This window comes from Microcebus murinus, chromosome 6, assembly GCF_040939455.1.
Source record: "Microcebus murinus isolate Inina chromosome 6, M.murinus_Inina_mat1.0, whole genome shotgun sequence".
Lineage (NCBI taxonomy): Eukaryota > Metazoa > Chordata > Mammalia > Primates > Cheirogaleidae > Microcebus > Microcebus murinus.
Window position 1 is genome coordinate 69,371,329 of NC_134109.1, and position 21,265 is coordinate 69,392,593.

At 47.7% G+C, this 21,265-nt stretch overlaps 2 protein-coding genes across 3 annotated transcripts in view; one reads left to right on the forward strand and one right to left on the reverse strand.

The window, feature by feature from the left end:
• Positions 1–21,265, reverse strand: part of NGDN (neuroguidin) — a 301,612-nt gene that overhangs the window by 117,335 nt on the left and 163,012 nt on the right. The window lies entirely within an intron of this gene.
• Positions 3,311–9,439, forward strand: LOC105864656 (solute carrier family 22 member 17). 2 transcript variants are annotated; one of them, XM_076004168.1, is made up of 10 exons: positions 3,311–3,594; positions 3,782–4,291; positions 4,384–4,487; positions 6,439–6,593; positions 7,170–7,335; positions 7,513–7,658; positions 7,826–7,931; positions 8,092–8,336; positions 8,579–8,690; positions 8,817–9,439. In XM_076004168.1, exons 4-10 carry the CDS (start codon positions 6,530–6,532, stop codon positions 9,103–9,105), a joined length of 1,128 nt encoding a protein of 375 aa, XP_075860283.1. In that variant the 5' UTR covers positions 3,311–3,594; positions 3,782–4,291; positions 4,384–4,487; positions 6,439–6,529; the 3' UTR covers positions 9,106–9,439. The 2 variants fall into 2 exon arrangements, with proteins under 2 accessions (XP_075860283.1, XP_012608084.1); XM_012752630.3 differs by having other exon boundaries at positions 3,312–3,594; positions 8,092–8,309.

The following is a 21,265-nucleotide window of genomic DNA, read 5'->3' on the forward strand; positions in this document are numbered from 1 at the left end:
GACCCTATCTCTACAAAAAATAGAAAAGTTATCTGGGCATGGTGGCGCACACCTGTAGTCCCAGCTACTCGGGAGGCTAAGGCAAGAGGATCCCTAGAACCCAAGAGTTTGAGGTTGCTGTGAGCTATGATGACACCACTGCACTCTAGCCCTGGGGGACAGAGTGATACCCTGTGTAAAAAAAAAAAATAAGGCCAGGCGTGGTGGCTCACACCTGTAATCCTAGCACTCTGAGAGGCCAAGGCGGGAGGATTGCTCGAGGTCAGGAGTTCAAAACCAGCCTGAGCAAGAGCGAGACCCTGTCTCTTCTATAAATAGAAAGTAATTGGACAACTAATATACATAGAAAAAATTAGCCGGGCATGGTGGCACGTGCCTATAGTCCCAGCTACTCGGGAGGCTGAGGCAGCAGGATTGCTTGAGCCCAGGAGTTTGAGGTTGCTGTGAGCTAGGCTGATGCCACGGCACTCACTCTAGCCTGGGCAACAAAGCAAGACTCTGTCTCAAAAAAAAAAAGAAAAAAAGCATCTTGGAGAGGCCACCCCAACCAAAAGCCTAGCCTCAGCTTTGTACCAAAGATGTTGCCCTGATATGGTGATTGGATTGGGAGCACCCTAAGTTTCAATCACAGTCTTAGTCTCTTGGCACCCCTATGCATTTGCCTCTTCCATTTTAGTCTCCTTTCTCACTTCACGCAAAGGAAAACTTTCCACACTCTGGAGCCAACAAAATTTACCTCTATGTGTTAAAGGCCATCCCTCATCATCTTCCAGACAGAATTTCAAGAAGTTAGCCTGGAATTAGAGTTTTCAGCTCAAATGTCAGGTCTGCTATGTACTTGTGTGTCTGGGTAAATCGTGCCAGTCCCTCTGAGTCCTAGTTTTATCTTTAATATGAGAATGATCATAATTGTCTTACAGGGTTGTGAAGACCTAACAATATAATGCATGTGAACAGGCCAGCACCACATAAAATTAAGGGATTATTATTATATTCCAGGACAGACACAAGGTTGCAGACAAATCCCCAAGGAATATTGGCTATGACAGCACCATAGTAAATTCCAAAGAGATGCTGAAATGAGTTGGGGGAAGGGAAGTGGTGGGAGTGGGAGGCAGCTCGATGCATTAGAAAAGAAGGGTTTTCCATATTTGGAAAATTTCTGAACACAGGAGACAAGTTAAAGGTGTAATTTGATGGAAAGAAAGGGGAATGATTTCTAGCCTGAGACGCTCCTTTTCAGCCCATACCTGGGATTAGAGAATAAAGTACCTATCAGATATCCAATCTCTTGGAGAAGTGTGTCTCTAATGTACATACATCTGGGGACCTGGTTAAAATACAGATTATGATTTAAGGGCCTGGGTGAGACTTAGATTCTGCATTTCCTTTTTTTTTTTTTTTTTTTTTTTTTGAGACAGAGTCTCGCTTTGTTGCCCAGGCTAGAGTGAGTGCCATGGCATCAGCCTAGCTCACAGCAACCTCAAACTCCTGGGCTCAGGCAATCCTCCTGCCTCAGCCTCCCGAGTAGCTGGGACTACAGGCATGTGCTACCATGCCCAGATAATTTTTTGTTGGCCAATTAATTTCTTTCTATTTATAGTAGAGATGGGTCTCGCTCTTGCTCAGGCTGGTTTTGAACTCCTGACCTCGAGCAATCCACCCGCCTCTGCCTCCCAGAGTGCTAGGATTACAGGTGTGAGCCACCGAGCCCGGCCTAGATTCTGCATTTCTAACAAGTCCCAGGTGATAGGATGCTGCTGTGTCATGAAAAACACCTTGAGTAGCAATTTTAGGGGTTAGGGAAGGCCTCTTCAAGGCAAAGATGCTTAAGCCAAGAGCTGAAAGGATGAGGAAAATTTTATTAAGAAGACTTCTAGACATAGGAACCAGTTTGTGCAAAGGCCTTGTGGCACTGGAAAAACTGAAAGGCAGCCAGTGTGGCTGGAGTGCAGAGAATTTGAGGAAAGAAGTGAGATGGAGCTGCAGAGAACATGTGGCCAGGCATGCAGAACCAGGTATGAGATGTCTGGATTATTAATATTCACCTTGACAGTGAGAAGGAGCCACTGAAGCAAGAAAGGGACATAATCAGATCTGCATTTTGAAAAGCATTCCATCTGCACTATGAATTGTCACAGATGGGGAGTAGAAACAAAGTGGATACAGAACAGCAGTTAGAGTTAGGGGGCTAAAGTAGTCTGTGCAACAGGTAGCTTGGCTAACAATGGTAGAGATAGAAGACAACCAGGTTATAGAGGAAAGAGCATGCATTTGGTTGTGAACGTGTTGAGGTCCCTGTGAGTCATCAAAGAGGTCAAAGGTCAAATAAAAGGTGGCTTCATGGATCTGGGGCTCAGAAGAGAAGTGGGAACTGGAGGTGTCAATCTGGGAATAAGGTTTGTATTGTTGGCATTGGTGGTGATCAAAGCTGTGGGCACCGGTGACAGCCCAAGGTGGAGACAATAGTGTGATATGAGAGGAGGGCCCAGGACCAAGCCTCTGAGGATTGCAGACACTGAATGATGGTGTCTGAATGATGCAGATAGGAACGACCCTAGCAGCCAGCACTGCCAGCGGTGTCGCCACGGTGGACCCCTACATGCAGTGGCCTCGCCTGGCTGGACTTCAACCATTGCCTCAAAGACTGGACTGTAACAGCCTGCCCGTGCTCACCACCAACACTGTGGGCCAGAAAAGGAGGAACCTGTGATGGAAAAAAGGGGAACAGGAGAGGAACAACCAGGGAGTATGGCACTTAAGAGCCAAGGAAGAAAGTGTTTAGAAGAAGGGCTGGTCGAGTGCCAAACGCTATTGAGAAATGAGATTCAACTAGGATGGGGTGGTGAAACGCAGAGAAGTGGTCCGATTGTAGAGGACTTAAGCTAGAGCTGAGCACAGCGCCAGCCCAGCCTTCCCTAAGCATAAGCTGGGCGTAATTACCTTTCACATGTGTCTCCTCCTCCTCCCACTAGTAACTGCCCTTAAGGTGGGTCTTGTTCACCCTGTTATGCCCAAAGCCTAGTGCAAGGCCTGGAACCTAGTAGATGCTTAACAAATTTTACTGATTAATGCGTGGACGGATGAGTGAATGAGTGATGGTGAAGGTTTGGAAGCAAAAGAGGAATCTCTGGCATGTGCCTGGGCTAGCTACTATCCTTCAGCTTTTTTTCCTTTATACTGCAATGGCCCGCAGACCCAGGGAACAGACGACACAGTCCCCATCGCCTCCCTCCCCTGAGCCCTTGGCCCCCCTTCCTCTCTCTGACGAAGAGTCTGGACCGAAGGCTCTGCTGACGTGGGAAGGGGAGGAGAGTCTGGAGGAAGGGGAGGGGAAAGCAACGCAGAGATCGCAGAGACCGAGGAGGCGCCCGCGGCTGCAGAGCTGCAGAGTGGGGTCTCTACGGGCTCTCCCGAGTCCGGTACCCAGCGCGCAAGTGGGCCTGAGAACTGCGCATCCTTTCGGCGCGGGCCGGCAGGGCCCCTGCGGTCGGCAAGCTGGCTCCCCGGGTGGCCACCGGGACCCCCGAGCCCAATGGCGGGGGCGGCAGCAAAATCGACAGCACTGTAGAGATCACCCCTAGCACCAACGGAGTAAGTGCCCGCGGCCCGGGGGGGCTACGCCATCCTGTCCGCGCACCCCCGCCCCGCCGAGCACCTGGCGAGTTCCTCCTGCGCATCCCGGCCCTTGACTGCCTTCCTAGCCCTCGCTCCCGCCCGCCCCCTCCCCTTGCCTCTGCGGTTTTCTGCGCTTCACCCTTCTCCTCCCCCCGCCACCCAGCAGGTTGGGACTCTCGGAGATGCGGTGCCCACAGAGCAGCTGCAGGGTGAGCGGGAGCGCGAGCGGGAGGGGGAGGGCGACGCGGGCGGCGACGGACTGGGCAGCAGCCTGTCGCTGGCCGTGCCCCCAGGCCCCCTCAGCTTTGAGGCGCTGCTCGCCCAGGTGGGGGCGCTGGGCGGCGGCCAGCAGCTGCAGCTGGGCCTCTGCTGCCTGCCCGTGCTCTTCGTGGCGCTGGGTTTGGCCTCCGACCCCATCTTCACGCTGGCGCCCCCACTGCATTGCCACTACGGGGGCTTCCCTCCCAATGCCACCGGCTGGGAGCAGCCCCCAAATGCCAGCGGCGTCAACGTCGCCAGCGCGGCCCTAGCAGCCAGCGCCGCCAGCCGCGTCGCCACCGCCACCAGTACGGACCCCTCGTGCAGTGGCTTTGCCCCACCGGACTTCAACCATTGCCTCAAGGACTGGGACTACAATGGCCTGCCCGTGCTCACCACCAACGCCATTGGCCAGGTGAGGCGACCAGGCGGGCCGTGGGTCTGGGGGAGGGCTGAGGGCGGCGAGGGTGGGGCCTCATGCCCGCTGCACCCTTCTCACATCCCCAGTGGGATCTGGTGTGTGACCTGGGCTGGCAGGTGATCCTGGAGCAGATCCTCTTCATCTTGGGCTTTGCCTCCGGCTACCTGTTCCTGGGTTACCCCGCAGACAGGTGAGGGCTGTTGTGGGGGCAGGGCTGGTAGAAAGGAGGGGGTGCTAGGGAAGCTAGACCAAGCAACTGGCATTTGCAAGAGGTCGAAGATGATTCGCTGGACTCTGCAGTCTTCTCTGGACTTCTTCCATTCAGTGACCTACCCTTGTCTCAACTTCACTCCCCATCAAGAAATACTCCTTCCATACCTCTTCTGCACAAGGGAATGACCCCACCTCCATGGACTCTTAGCCCCATTCTCACTGATCAGTTGCCCTTTACCCATGGATCAATGGCCTCATCTCCAAAGACAGTAGTCTCATGTCTCATCCCACTGACCAAAAACCCTACCTCCACAGATCAAAAGTCCTATCTCTCTATGCATTGCCCTCATCACCCTAACCACCTCCCTCACAATCTTCATGGATTGATGGACTAATTTCCACTGACTAATTGCCCACATGGGCTGTTAGGTCCATCTTAATGGTCTTATTCCTAACAATCGATATGTTAATTCCTAAGTATCAACAGCGCATTCCCACTGACCAGCAGTTCAATTTTACAAACAAATCACCCAATCTCTGACCAGTGGCCCCTTCCCCACAAGTAACTATCTCCAAATAGCATTGCCCTCATCCCCAATAAACATAGTCCCATGCCTGCCACCAAATGACTCCACCCTCATAGGTCAATAGCCCATATATTAATAATGCCACCTCATGGATCCTCAGGGCTCTCAGATCCTCTCAGACCAAAATCCCCATTTCCACAAATCAGTGGCCTCACCTCCAAAGACCCATAGTCCATCCCCACCAATCAATAACTCTCCACCCAGATCAAAAACCCCATCTCTGATTCTGAACACCATCACCACTGACCAGGTGCTCCAACTGGACTGACCATCCCCACTGATCTACAGTCCCTCCAAATGGATTAGCAGCTCACCTTCCAAGCCTAAAAGGCATTCCAATGTTCAGTAGTCCAGTTCCTTAAAATCACCCATCCTCACTGCCTAATAGTTACACACCGCTGTGTGGGCCAGTGATCATAAACCCATAGGTCAATAGTCCATCCCTACGAATCAATGGCCTCACTTCCACAGTCCTACAGAACAATGGCTTCATCCCCAAAGATCAATTCAGTCTCCTAAAATCAGGAGTGTTCACCACATTAATCAATAGGCCCATCTTCATGAAAATAATGCCCCACCCCATGGGTCAGTAACCTCACTCCCTGTCCAATGACCAGTAGCCCTCAATGTTCATCTCCCACAGATCAGTGGTCTTATCCCCAAAAATCAATAGCCCTGTCCTCACTAACTTGTAGTTAGTGACCATCTTCACTGGCCAACAGTCTTATCTTCCCTAGTCTATGACCCTGTCCTTACTGATTATCCCCATGGATTAATAGACTCATTCCCATGAATTACCAGCTGCATCTCCCAGCCAGCGTCCCATCCCCACTGGCCATCCTTATGTATTAATAGATCCATGTCCCAATTCCATGGAACAATGGCCTCGTCCCTAAAAACCAACTACTCAGTCCCCTAATATCAATAGCTCCCTCTTCACTGACCTTTACTATCCTCATGCACAAGAGGCCAATGGCTTCACCTCCACAGATGAATAGCTCCAACCCCCTATATCAGTGACTCCCATCTCCTCTGACCAGTCTGAGCAAGACAAGCTCCACCCCCACTGACCAGTAGCTCTATCCCTAAGGATTAACAGTCCCAAATCCCATCTACTCTGATGGGTGATCTCACATCCACAAATGCCCTAATCTCTGACCAATAACCCTACCCCAAGAGTCAATGGTGCCACCTCCGACAGAACCATAGCCACACCTGGTGCCCACTAGCCAGACTCACCTACCCATGGCCCCCATGCTCTGCATCTTCTCTAGCCTCTGAGACTCACTCAGCAATGCCTGCAGGGAGACTGGGTGACCAGAAGCCCTCCCCACTTTCCAGGTTTGGCCGGCGAGGGATTGTGCTGCTGACGTTGGGGCTGGTGGGCCCCTGCGGAGTGGGGGGTGCTGCTGCAGGCTCCTCCACAGGCGTCATGGCCCTCCGATTCCTCCTGGGCTTTCTGCTTGCCGGCGTTGACCTGGGTGTCTACCTGATGCGTAAGTGGCACCCTCCCTGAAAGTCCTCCCTTGGATCTCACACCTGCCTGTCTGCATCGCCAGGCTATTCCCACTGCTCCCTAGGGTCCCCTTAGTCCCTTTTCCAGCCCCAAATTTCAGCTGCCTAGAATCTCAGCTGGCTTTCTGCCCAGGCCTTTGAAGGACAAGGGGTCCTGCTTCTCTCCACGCCTGTTTTCCCCACCACACACATACACACACACCGTCTTTAAAGCCTTCTTTGCCCTGGACTTAATGCTGTCAGGGAATAGCAACTTATTTAGCAAATGAAATCCTGACTAGCTGTGTGACCTTGGATAAGGGTTGACATGAAGGTCAAATAAGAGGCATGCAAACTGGGAATGCTAAATACCCACCAGGGACTCTGACCCTAGAGCCCTCCTAGGTTTGAGCAGGAGAGGATAAAGGACTGAACAACCTCTCTGTTCCTTGCCACCCAGAGGTTAGTCTGTGGGAGGCAATGGCTGCAGCCTGCACGCAGGGTCTGACCTTCTCTCTGTCCTCCTCCCTCCCTTCTCTTCTCTCTCATGCCTCCCTCCATCCCTGCTGTATCTCCAGGCCTGGAGCTGTGTGACCCAACCCAGAGGCTTCGAGTGGCCCTGGCAGGGGAGTTGGTGGGGGTGGGGGGACACTTCCTGTTCCTGGGCCTGGCCCTTGTCTCTAAAGACTGGCGATTTCTGCAGCGAATGATCACCGCTCCCTGCATCCTCTTCCTGTTTTACGGGTTAGTGTTGCCCTTCACCTGTCCTTTGGCAATTCCCGTCTCTACCTAGCCCAGAGACCCCTCCTCTTCTCCAACTGCCCCTGGTCCCGGCCTGCCCCAGCCCCAGCCTCAGAGGTGGGAGTTTCCCATCCCCTGATCAGAGGGGAGGCCTCACGATGCACCCCCACCCTGCCCCAGCTGGCCTGGTTTGTTCCTGGAGTCCGCTCGGTGGCTGATCGTGAAGCGGCAGATCGAGGAGGCTCAGTCTGTGCTGAGGATCCTGGCTGAGCGCAACCGCCCCCACGGACAGATGCTGGGGGAGGAGGCCCAGGAGGCTCTGCAGGGTAAGAGACACGGTCCCTGTGAGTGATGCCTCACGTGCACACATGTTGGTGCCCTCCACATGGTTGTAGCTGTGCCACATTCTCCCAGGACCCCCACCACCCATGTGGGAGGATCCTGGGTTCCCACCTGTTCCTTCTAACAGTCAGCTCCTCTCTCTCTCCCAAAGACCTGGAGAACACCTGCCCTCTCCCTGCAACATCCTCCTTTTCCTTCGCTTCCCTCCTCAACTACCGCAACATCTGGAAAAATCTGCTTATCCTGGGCTTCACCAAGTGAGCCTGGGTGTCTGAGCTGAGGGCCAGGCCAGTAGCTGGGATGGGGGATGGCTGGGTGGGGCAGGTCCAAGGATCCCTGCAAAAGACAACCAGGGTTGTAGACGGCTGCAAGTGGGGATTCTGACATTGTTCTTTCCTTCCTCGCCCCTTCTCACAGCTTCATTGCCAACGCCATTCGCCACTGCTACCAGCCTGTGGGAGGAGCAGGGAGCCCATCGGGCTTCTACCTTTGTTCCCTGCTAGCCACCGGCACATCAGCCCTGGCCTGCGTCTTCCTGGGGCTCACCGTGGACAGATTTGGCCGCCGGGGCATCCTTCTTCTCTCGATGACACTCACTAGCATTGCATCCCTGGTCCTGCTGGGCCTGTGGGATTGTGAGCATCCTCCCTCCCCCAAGAGAGGTGCCTCAGACAGGCTCAGCCATTACTTCTGGCACAGGCCTCCCAAGACAAGACCCAGACCCTGCCCAGATCTTCCCAAGCCCCCACCTGGCCACACTCCCTGCCTGCTCTCCCAGTCACTTAGTGAATGCCCAGGGCCCACCCAGCTAAAGCCATGGGATCAGAGCCAAAGGGATGACACTGGGGATAGGCCAGACATGATCTCTTCACCTCCACCCATATCATCCCTCTTCGTCCTCCAGATCTGAACGAGGCTGCCATGACCACTTTCTCTGTCCTTGGGCTCTTCTCCTCCCAATGTGCTGCCATCCTTAGCACCCTCCTTGCTGCCGAAGTTATCCCTACCACTGTCCGGTGAGAGCGGGGTGCAGGGGGGCAGGGCCAGGCCTCTCGCCTCAGTGGGAGGCCGGGCCTGAGGGCTGAAGGAGGGCGGGGCTGCTGGCGGAGCTGTGAGCTGAGTGCCTCTCCCATCTCTCCCAGGGGCCGCGGCCTGGGCCTGATTATGGCGCTGGGGGCGCTTGGGGGGCTGAGTGGCCCTGCCCAGCGCCTGCACATGGGCCACGGAGCCTTCCTGCAGCAAGTGGTGCTGGCGGCCTGTGCCCTCCTCTGCATCCTCAGCATTATGCTTCTGCCGGAGACCAAGCGCAAGCTCCTGCCGGAGGTGCTCCGGGATGGGGAGCTGTGTCGCCGGCCTTCCCTGCTGCGGCAGCCACCCCCTAACCGCTGTGACCACGTCCCCCTGCTTGCCACCCCCAACCCTGCCCTCTGAGTGGCCTCTGAGCACCCTGGCGGGAGGCTGGCCCACACAGAAAGCTAGCTAGGGCCCTGGCAAGGAGACTGGGAAGGCTGAGTGAGGAAGGCAGGGCTGCCCAGAAGGCTCAGAGGCACCTCACGCCAGCCGAGAGCTCAGAGGGCTGTCCCCACCCCCATCTCCTCCCTGCTGCTTTGTGTTCACTTCCTTGGCAAGAGTCAGGGGACAGGGAGAGAGCTCCACACTGTAACCACTGAGTCTGGGTTCCATCCTGTGCTCAAAGACATCCACCCAGACCTCATTCTTTCTTGCTCTATCATTCTGTTTCAATAAAGACATTTTGAATAAATGAGCATATCATAGCTTGCACGCCCCTCCCTTCTGTTGTCCTTCTGTCTTGGAGGGGGTGGTATTCCTCAGTGGAAAGCAAGCAAACCAATAACACTCTCTCTTCCCCTCCCTCCGCCCTGCCCCTGAGTGTTCACTCACAACTGTCACCACTTACTGACTGCTTGCTATGCTGCCAGGACTGGGCTAGGCACTCTACACACTTCCCATCATTTAGTCCTTACAACATTGCAAGGTAGGTGTTTGATCAATTAGGGTTTTTGTTGTTGTTTGTAAGCAGTAAAAACTGACTAATGAAAAACCAAAAGAGAATGTATTTGATGTGGGAGCTTACAGAATGGAAGAAGCAGAACTAGTCACAAAAGGTTGGGAACCGAGAGGCCTCCTGGTCCAGGGAGCAGGAACCAATAACATTTTTATCAGGGCTTCTGGATGAATAAACTCCAGTGGGAATCAATCTTTGGGTCTGCCCACTGAAGATTCATTTCCAGAGAGCATGTGACTGGCTAGCTGGAATAACATGCCTCCCCCACCCATTACAACTGCGGAGAGGGGAAGCAAAATGTGGGCACTGTTGGCAGAAGTGGGACTGGTTGTCCACCCATGGTATTATTACTCTTTTACAGATGAGACAGTGGATGCTCAGAGAGCCTCAGTAACCTGCCCAAGGTTACAAAGCTAATGAGTGACAAAGCTGAGGATATGATTAGATCCCAGACCTAGAGCTATTCATCAATGCACACTGTGGCCACCCTCCCAACTCCTAACCTGTGAGCACTTCCTTGGAAGTGAGGAGTCACGTCTCTTGGCATCACTGGGAGAAGGCAACCAGAGACTACGACTTCTATCTCAGTGGCAGGGCCTACCTCTCAAACCAGCCCTGGCCTGGCTTTACCACTGTGAGCAAATTTCTTAGGTTCCAACTTCCTTCAAGGGTTGCTATAAATATTAAACAAGATAGTGTATTCTAAGTGTCTCGTAAACTACACCCCTAAATGGTAAGCTCCTTGAGGGCAGGAAGTGTGTCTTATTCAACTGTGAAACATCAATGCCTGACTCATGGCAGATATTCAAAAATGTGCTTTCTTGTTTGTTTGTTTGTTTGTTTGTTTTTTGAGACAGAGTCTCACTGTGCCTGGGCTAGAGTGTCATGGCGTCAGCCTAGCTCACAGCAACCTCAAACTCCTGGGCTCAAGCGATCCTTCTGCCTCAGCCTCCCAAGTAGCTGGGACTACAGGCATGTGCCACAGAGCCTAGCTCATGTTTTTTTCTATATATATTAGTTTATACATATATATATTTATATATTAGTTTATATATATATTAATTTCTTTCTATTTATAGTAGAGACGGGGTCTCCCTCTTGCTCAGGCTGGTTTTGAACTCCTGACCTCGAGCAATCCACCCGCCTCTGCCTCCCAGAGTGCTAGGATTACAGGCGGGAGCCACCACGCCCGGCCTTCAAAAATGTGTTGAGTAATAATTTCTTCATTCTTTCAGCAAGTGTTTCCTGTAATGGATTTACAGACCAGAACCATCCTGGATACTTAAGGCATAAGCCATCCTTCAAGGAGCTTAAACTCCATGTAACACCAGGAATATTAATGTGGAGAAGGAGGCTAATGGTTTGGAAGACCAAGAGGCTGCTTCTTAAAGGGGATGAGAAGTCACTCAGAGAGGCAGGAAGCCCTCAGACAAAGGCCTGCCAGACAGGCACAGGCTTCACCTAGTGCTCTTACTCTTGACTCTAGGTAAAGGGCACAGGAAGAGCAAATTCCTGGAGGGAGGAAAAGGTGAGTTTTCCTGAAAGAGTGGTCCTGGAGAAAGGGATTCTTAGGAAACAAAGTCTTGAGGCCAAAAAAGGGAGGCCTGTTACTCTCAGTGTCCTGCAGTGCTAGTCTTCCTTTCGCCTTCCCCTCCACCAATCCATGTCTGAGGCCCAAATCTCTATAAACTGAGCCATGCTACTTGGCTCTCAACAATACTCATGATATTACTGGAGGACTCATAAGGATCTTCCTCATTTAATTTTCACAGATCTCTGATATAGGCATTATTACTTTTATCCCTGTTTTACTACTGAGGAAATAGAAAATGAGAGAAAGTAAGAGGTTTGCCACTAAGTGGCAGAGCCAGGACTCAAACCCAAGCCTTCTAGCTGCTTCTGTTTCTACCTCACTCCCATTTCTTCATGGTTACACACTCTGCACACGTTCTGTAGAACAATGTCCATGGGACTGTAACTGACTCCAATATTGACTTTTTAGCTTTGGATTGTCAATGATAAAACAAGAGAGATCATACTCTCCACTATCTGCCTCCAGAGATTCTGTGAGAACCAACAAGATGGTAGAAAAGAAAGTTCTTTTACTTTTATGAAAAGCCCATGTGAAACCAATGAGTTATTTATATACTAATGACACTGCCCAGTCTAACACACTCTGAGAAATGTGTCAAAGGAGCATTTCAATAAACCCCCACTCTGCATAAGCACTGGAGAAAGGAAAGCAAAAACAATCCAAGAGCTAGAGAAGCTCCAGCTGGAGGGTAGGCAAAAGTGAGCATGATTCTCTGATTTCAAGCAAAGAGGTAAAGGCAAAGAAAATGGAAGCATTCAAGAACATCAGTAGGCCAGGCGTGGTGGCTCATGCCTATAATCCTAGTACTCTGGGAGGCCGAGGCGGGAGGATTGCTCAAGGTCAAGAGTTCAAAGAAGCATGAGTGAATTCTAGTGGAAGATATGACCCTCATCCTCAGGCAACCCACAGGCTGGGGGAAAGGGTCAGGCTGGGGAATATGTGTACAGCTGAAACAACTGGCATCTTGTCAGCTACTCCAAAATTCACCAGCCACATGATCTCACTGAATCCTGATCAATAACCCCATGGAAATTGCTCACTATTTTTTAGGCTTTTACAGATGTGGAGACAGAGACTTGGAGAGGTAACTTATTCAAAGTATGTGACTGGTAAGTAGAGTAGCCAGATTTTGAGAACTGAGAGCCTGTAATCTTATTCTTGCATGCCAGATAGGAAATGTTTCTAAATACCATGAGATAAAGTATTACTCATCCATTAATATGAAGTTCAGAAGGTACCCCAGGAACTTGAAGGAGATAGTTTTCAGACAAATAAAAAAAAAATGACTACTTTTCTTAAAGAGATTATACTGATCGAAACATGGATTTTAGTTTAGGTTCACAATTAAGAACCATATGGATTACTGAGGGGAAGATTAAAAGGATACCCAGGATACATTTCTAACCTTAAAAAGTTATATGAAGTGACATGAAAGTCACTTTCATGCCTTCTCATTCGGTCAGCCTAGATGACACCATGGAACCAACTGTTACTGATTAGCCACTGCTGTCTGGTGTAGCCTCAGGTCTGGGGAAAGAGGCACACACGGTCCACACCTGCAACCGCTCAGTCTGGGTAAAGACTGTGAGGCAAATAACTACAAACCTGTATGGAAAATGCGAGAGAAATGTGCTGTGGCAGCCTTGAGGAAGGAAGATGTCTTAGTCTATTTGGGTTGCTATAGCAAAATACCATAGACTGGGCTTAAATACAATAGGAATTAATCTCTTGCAGTTCTGGAGGCTTTGAAGTTCAAAATCAAGGTGTTGGCAGATTTGGTGTTTGGGGAGGACTCACTTTCTGCTTCAAGATGGCACCTTATAGCTGCTTCCTCACATGGTGGAAAGGGGCAAGACAGCTCTCTGGGGCCATTTATAAGGGCAGAGCCCTCATGGCCTAGTTACCTCCCAAAGGCCCCATCTCCTAATACCATCCCATCAGGGATTAGGTTTCAACATGAATTTTGAGGGACACAAACATTCAGACCATAGCAGAAGGGTACCCTCTGTTGGAGGCAGTCAAGAAAAGCTTCTCAGGGCCAGGCACTGTGGCTCATGCCTGCAATCCTAGCACTCTGGGAGGCTGATGCAGGAGGATCACTTGAGGTCAGGAGTTTGAGACCAGCATGAGCAAGAGCAAGACCCTGTCTCTATTAAAAAAAAAATAGAAAAATTAGCTGGGCGTGGTGGCACATGCCTTGAGTCCCAGCTACTCAGGAGGATGAGGAAGGAAGACCATTTGAGCCCAGGATTTTGAGGTTGCAGTGAGTTAGGGTGATGGCACTCTAGCCTGGGGGACAGAGTGAAACTCTGTCTGAAAAGATAATATAGGCCGGGCGCGGTGGCTCACGCCTGTAATCCTAGCACTCTGGGAGGCCGAGGCGGGCGGATTGCTCAAGGTCAGGAGTTCAAAACCAGCCTGAGCGAGACCCCATCTCTACCATAAAAATAGAAAGAAATTAATTGGCCAACTAATATATATAATATAAAAATCAGCCGGGCATGGTGGCTCGTGCCTGTAGTCCCAGCTACTCGGGAGGCTGAGGCAGGAGGATTGCTTGAGCCCAGGAGTTTGAGGTTGCTGTGAGCTAGGCTGACGCCATGGCACTCACTCTAGCCTAGGCAAGAAAGCGAGACTCTGTCTCAAAAAAAAAAAAAAAAAAAAAAAAAAAAAAAAAAAAAAAAAAAGATAATATAACACAGGATAAGATAAGAAAAAAAAGAAAAGCTTCTCAGATATTTGGATTAAAGCTTAAAAGCCCAGAGTTTGAGGTTGCTGTGAGCTAGGCCGACTACACGGCACTCACTCTAGCCTGGGCAACAAAGCAAGACTCTGTCTCAAAAAAAAAAAAAAAAGAAAAGTCCTGAGTTTTCCACGGGCAGAAAGGAGGAGGAAACAATGCAAAGGCATGACAGAATGTAGTGTGCTTAGAGAACACCAAGAGTTTGTTTTAAACATCCATGGAATAAAGGACATCTCAAAAAAAAAAAAAAAAAACACAAAACATAACTAACATCATATTCCATGAAAAACTGAAAGCTTTTCCCCTAAGATCAAGAATGAGAGGGATATCTGTTTTTGCCACTTCTATTCAACATTGCACTGGAGGTTCTAGTCAGGGAAATGAAGAAAGAAAATGAAATATAAGGCACCCAGAATGGAAAGGAAAAACTAAAACTCTCTGTATTTCCAGATGATATATCATATTTAAAGAGCATCCTAGGAATCCACCAAAAAACCCCCAAAAAACAAAAAACTATTAGAAATAAATAAGTTCTGCTGTGAGCTAGGCTGACGCCACGGTACTCACTCTAGCCTGGGCAACAAAGTGAGACTCTGTCTCAAAAAAATAAATAAGTTCAACAAGGTTACTGAACTTGCAGAGGATATAAGATCAATATTTTAAAAAATCAATTGTACTTTGTTAAAATATATTTTTTTCTTTCCCTCCTTTATGAAGCAGTATAACTGTACTTTTATACAATGGCTATGAACAATCTGAAAATGAAATTAAGAAAACAATTCTATTTACAATAGCAAAAAACCTAACTAGGCCAGGCATGGTGGCTTACGCCCATAATCCTAGCTCTCTGGGAGGCCGAGGTGGGAGGATTGCTCAAGGTCAGGAGTTCGAAACTAGCCTGAGCAAGAGCAAGACCCTGTCTCTACTAAAAATAGAAAGAAATTAATTGGCCAACTAAAAATATATAGAAAAAATTAGCTGGGCATGGTGGCACATGCCTATAGTCCCAGCTACCCGGGAGACTGAGGCAGAAGGACTGCTTGAGCCCAGGAGTTTGAGGTTGCTGTGAGCTAGGCTGATACCACGGCACTCTAGCCTGGGCAACAGAGTGAGACTCTGTCGCAAAAAAAAAAAAAAAAAAAATACTTAGGAATAAATTTAGCAAAACAAATGCAAGATTTGTACACTGGAAACTATGAAACACTGTGAAAGAAATTAAAGACATAGATCAATGAAAAGACATTCTTTGTTCATGGACTGCCATCTTAATATTGTTAAGATGGCAATACTGATAATCCTAGCTCTCTGGGAGGCTGAGGCGGGAGGATTGCTGGAGGTCAGGAGTTCAAACCAGCCCGAGCAAGAGCAAGACCCCATCTCTACTATAAATAGAAAGAAATTAATTGGCCAACTAATGTATATATAGAAAGAAAAATTAGCCGTGCATGGTGGCGCATGCCTGTAGTCCCAGCTACTTTGGAGGCTGAGGCAGGAGGATTGCTTGAGCCCAGGAGGTTGAGGTTGCCATGAGCTAGGCTGAGGCCATGGCACTCACTCTAGCCTGGGCAACAAAGTGAGACTCTCTCTCAAAAATTAAATGAATGCATGCATGCATGAATGAATGAATGAATGAATGAATGAACGAAGGAATAAATAAATAAATAAATAAATGTCTGTTAAAAAAAAAAAAAAGATGGCAATACTCCCTAAATTGATCTATAGATTCAATATATTCACTATTAAAATCCCAGCTTTCTTTTTTGCAGAAATTGACCAAGTTGATTCCAAGGTTCACACAGAAATACAAAAGACCCAGAGTAGCCAAACAATCTTGAAAAAAAACCCCACACAATTAGAGGATTCACACTTCCAAATTTTCAAAACTTATTCAAAGCTAAAGTAATGAAGACAGTATGGTAGTACCAAAAGGACAGATATATAAATCAATGGAATAGAATTGAGAGTCCAGAGATAGGTCAATTGATTTTCAAAAAGGGGACTAAGACCACTTAATGGGGAAAGAATAGTCTTTTTAACAAATGGTGCTGGAACAACTGAATATCCACATGCAAAAGGAAAATGGACCCCTGGCTCACACCATACATAAAAATTAATTCAAAATAGATCAGAAAGATTGACAATAACAAGTTTGGTGAGGATATAGAGAGACTGGAAGCCTCATACATTGCTGGTGAAAATGAAAGATGATTTTGGAAAATAGTCTGGGAGTTCCTCCACAGGTAAAACATAGTTCCCATGCCTTAGTTTGTTCACTTGGGCGACTATAACAAAATACTATAGACTGGGTAGCTTATGAACAACAGAATTTTATTTTTCAGTTCTGGGAAGTCTAATACCAAAGGTCTGGCAGATTTGGTATTCTGGTGAGGTCTCATTTTCTGGTTCATAAATAGCACCTTTTAGGTCGGGCTCGGTGGCTCACGCCTGTAATCCTAGCACTCTGGGAGGCCGAGGCGGGCGGATTGCTCAAGGTCAGGAGTTCGAAACCAGCCTGAGCAAGAGCGAGACCCCGTCTCTACTATAAAGACAAAGAAATTAATTGGCCAACTAATATATATACAAAAAATTAGCCAGGCATGGTGGTGCATGCCTGTAGTCCCAGCTACTCGGGAGGCTGAGGCAGGAGGATTGCTTGAGCCCAGGAGTTTGAGGTTGCTGTGAGCTAGGCTGACACCACGGCACTCACTCTAGCCTGGGCAACAGAGTGAGACTCTGTCTCAAAAAAAAAAAAAAAAAAAATACCACCTTTTCGCTGTGTCCCCACAAGAGTAAAAGAGCAAGGCAGCTCTCTGGAGCCTCTTCTATAAGGGATCTGTCCTCATGACCTAATCACATGCCCAAAGGCCCTACCTCCTAATACAATCACTTTTGGGGTAGGATTTCAATATATGAACTCTGGGGGACACAACCTTTTATTTTTTTTATTTTTATTTTTTTACTTGTGTTTTTACACTTTTATTTATTTATTTTTATTTTAGCGTATTATGGGGGTACAAGTGTTAAGGTTACGTATATTGCCCATGCCCCCCTCCCCCCTTGAGTCAGAGCCTCAAGCATGACCATCCCCCAAACGTTGTACATCTCACTCATTGTGTTTGACACAAACTTTTAAACGATAGCACCATATGACCCAGCAACTCCACTCCTAAGTAAATACTCAAGAGAAATGACAATGTATGTTCACACAAAACCTTATACACAGATGTTTGTAGTAGCACTATTTGAAACAGCCAAAAAACAGAAATACCCTAAATGTCCATCAGTTGATTATGGATAAACAAAATGTGGTTTATCTATATAATGAAATATTATTCCATAAAAATGAATACTGATGTATGCTACAACACAGATGAACCCTGAAGACATTATGCTAAGTGAAATAAGCCAGATATAAAAGGCCACATATGATTCCATTTATATGAAACAACCAGAATAAGTAAATCCATAGACAGAAAGTAGACTAATGGTTACCAGGGGCTGGGGTAGGAGGTTAATTGGAAGCTTGTTAGTGGGTATGGAATTTCTTTAGGGGATGATGAAAATGCCATAAAATTAGGTGACAACTGCTATATATTTACTAGTAATATATACTAAATAACTAAACAGAATATACTAAAAGCCACTATATATACTTAAAAGGCAAATTTCGGCCGGCCGCGGTGGCTCACGCCTGTAATCCTAGCACTCTGGGAGGCCGAGGCGGGCAGATTGCACAAGGTCAGGAGTTCAAAACCAGCCTGAGCGAGACCCCGTCTCTACTAAAAATAGAAAGAAATTAATTGACCAACTAAAAATATACATACAAAAAATTAGCCGGGCAAGGTGGTGCATTCCTGTAGTCCCAGCTACTTGGGAGGCTGAGGCAGGAGGATTGCTTGAGCCCAGGAGTTTGGGGTTGCTGTGAGCTAGGCTGACGCCATGGCACTCACTCTAGCCAGGGCAACAAAGTGAGACTCTCAAAAAAAAAAAAAAGGCAAATTTCTTGGTATATTAATTATATCTCAATTTAAAAAAATTAATGGAACTTTTAGTGGGATGCAAATCAGAGATATGGCAAACTGAAACCTTTCTTCAGTAAATAAAATTGAAGTTTTCTGGCCGCGTGTGGTGGCTCACACTCGCAATCTTAGCACTCTGGTAGGCAAAGGCGGGTGGATCGCTCAATGTCAGGAGTTCAAGACCAGACTGAGCAAGAGTGAGACCCCATCTCTACTAAAAATAGGAAGAAATTAGCTGGACAACTAAAAATATATCGAAAACATTAGCCAGGCATGGTGGCACATGCCTGTAGTCCCAGCTACTTGGGAGGCTGAGGTAGAAGTTTGCTTGAGCCCAGGAGTTTGAGGTTGCTGTGAGCTAGGCTGACGCCACAGCACCCTAGCCCAGGCAACAGGCCAAGACCCTGTCTCAAAAAAAGAAAAAAAGTTTCCTTACCAAGTGACTCCCTTTTCTATAACAAATTTGTACACAGCCTCCCCTAATCTCTCTTCCTTAAAGATACTTCTCTCCCACTGAGGTCGTGCTCATTCCTATCCCTCACTTAACAGGGAGCTCATCCAAAGTGATTAAGAGAAATCATCTACCAAAAATAACGAAACTGGACAAGGAAAGCTTCCATGCTTCCTTTCCATGCTTCTTCCTCTAAAACCAGAGGATGATACAGGAAAAATTATGAGAGGTCAGGTAAAGTATGAAGTCTGACTCCTGTAAGGATAGAACTAGGAGGTCCAAGATAAAGGGAACACTACTGTTGTCACTGCCTTGTCCAGGACAGGAAAGGCAACCCCAAGGTGCATTAACATCTTTTGAGCACCTACTAAATGGCAGGTCCTGTGAGGTAGACACAAAAACATAATCTATGCCTTCAAGGAGTTTACAGTTTACTGGGGAAATGGGAATATAATTATTTTAATTGTAAAACCATGAAGTAAGTGCTAAACAGAAATAGGAATAATTTGTCCCAAGTGCATGGCTGATTAATTCTGACTAAGAAATAAGGAAAGGCTTCATGTCTGTAGTACACTTTGAAGGATGTGCATGATTTTGTTAAAGTTGGGATGGGCATAGCAGGCTGGAGGGAACAGCATGAGGTATAAACAAAAATAAAATAACTCAACTAGAATGCATAGTACATCAGAGTTAGGGCAGGATGTGGCAGGGAAATGTAAGCAGGATTACATTGGGAAAGGCCTTAGTTCCACACTGAGTTTATATTTATTGGTGGCATCATAGGAGCTTAGCAGTAAGAATGGTTTGGAACTACGTACATCTGCCAGGAGCCCACTGCAATGACAGGGAGTTGCTCAAGCAGTGAAAGGAATGGAAAGAATGGACAAGACAGATTTGACTGAACACTAAAAATCAAAACCAGAAAAAGGTTAAAAAATGATATACATCCTCCAAGACCCAAGGATTTATAGGGATCTTTTACAGCTAGCCATTTAGTGCCCCCTGGTGGATAGATGAGACCTTCATAACATTAACATCAAGTCACTTAGGATGTTTCACATTCTTTGAATAGAATATTGAACACTTTATCCAGCCTCTTGTTCATCAGCCTCTGCAGAAGTCTCCGCACTGAGACCACCAGACATTATTTTACCAAGTTAGGAGAAAAGATAGACCTCAAACGCCTAACTGATCCACAACAGGAGGTAGTACAATAAATGAATACTAAAATAAGTGGTGGTCAACAGTGACCTGAGAATACAATGTAACTTGAGAGGTGGGTCAGGCTTCATGGATATAAAAGAGTCATCTCTTTAACCTAAGATTTTTGAAGAAAAGAGCATCCAGGTCAGAGGCAACCATGAACAAAAACATCCTGAGACCAAAGTGAATGGCAAAATAGAGTATGAAGGGGCTAGGTGCAATGACTCGCCTACAATGCCAACACTTTGGGAGGCCAAGGCAGAAAGATCACTTGAGCCCAGGAGTTTTGATGTTACAGTGAGCTATAATCAATCACTTCACTGCACTCTAGCCTGGGCCACAGAGCTTTAAAAAAAAAATCATGAAGAGGTTGAAATATTAAGAAATTCTGTAGGTAATAGTCTATGAAGACTTGAGCTGGGAATGACAAAGTATTCAAGAATGTTAAGACCAATCCAACATTAGAATGGGAAACAGAGAAACTAAGTTATTAAGATGGCCAAGTAACTACACAGCAAAGTTTAAAACACAGAAACAGTGAGAGCCAGTTGTGAAGTCCTAATCAATAAAATGATCCAAAATGATAGCTGATCACCTTAGTCACCGCAGGGCTGGAGAAAACAACATAAGCTTTACAATTATTAACTACATTTTTTTTTTTGAGAGAGAGTCTCGCTTTGTTGTCCTGGCTAGAGTGCGGGCCGTGGCGTTAGCCTAGCTCACAGCAACCTCAAACTCCTGGGCTCAAGCAATCCTTCTGCCTCAGCCTCCCCAGTAGCTGGGACTATAGATAGGCATGCACCATGCCCGGCTAATTTTTTTCTATATATATTAGTTGGCCAATTAATTTTTTCCTATTTATAGTAGAGACGGGGGTCTTGCTCTTGCTCAGGCTGGCTTCGAACTCCTGACCTCAAGCAATCTGCCCACCTCGGCCTCCCAGAGTGCTAGGATTACAGGCGTGAGCCACCGCACCAGGCCTACATTTTCTTTTATTTTTTTGAGACAGAGTCTCACTTTTTTGCTCAGGCTAGAGTGAGTGCCGTGGAGTCAGCCTAGCTCACAGCAACCTCAATCTCCTGGGCTCAAGCGATCCTGCTGCCTCAGCCTCCTGAGTAGCTGGGACTACAGGCATGCACCACCATGCCCAGCTAATTTTTTCTTTTGTATATATATTTTTAGTTGGTCAATTAATTTCTTTCTATTTTTAGTAGAGACAGGATCTCACTCAGGCTGGTTTCGAACTCCCAACCTTGAGCAATCCGCCCGCCTCGGCCTCCCAGAGTGCTAGGATTACAGGCGTAAGCCACCACACCCGGTCTACATTTTGTTTTTGAATAGCTCACTGTAACCCCAAACTCCTGGGCTTGAGGATCCCCTTGCCTCAGCCTCTCAAGCAGCCAGAACTATAGGTGCCCAACACTACACCTAATTTTTCTATTTTTATGTAGAGGTGGAGTCTATGTTGCTCAGGCTAGTCATAAACTCCTAGACTCAATCAATCCTCCCACCTCGGCCTCTCAAGTGTTAGGATTACAGGTGTGAGCCACTGCAC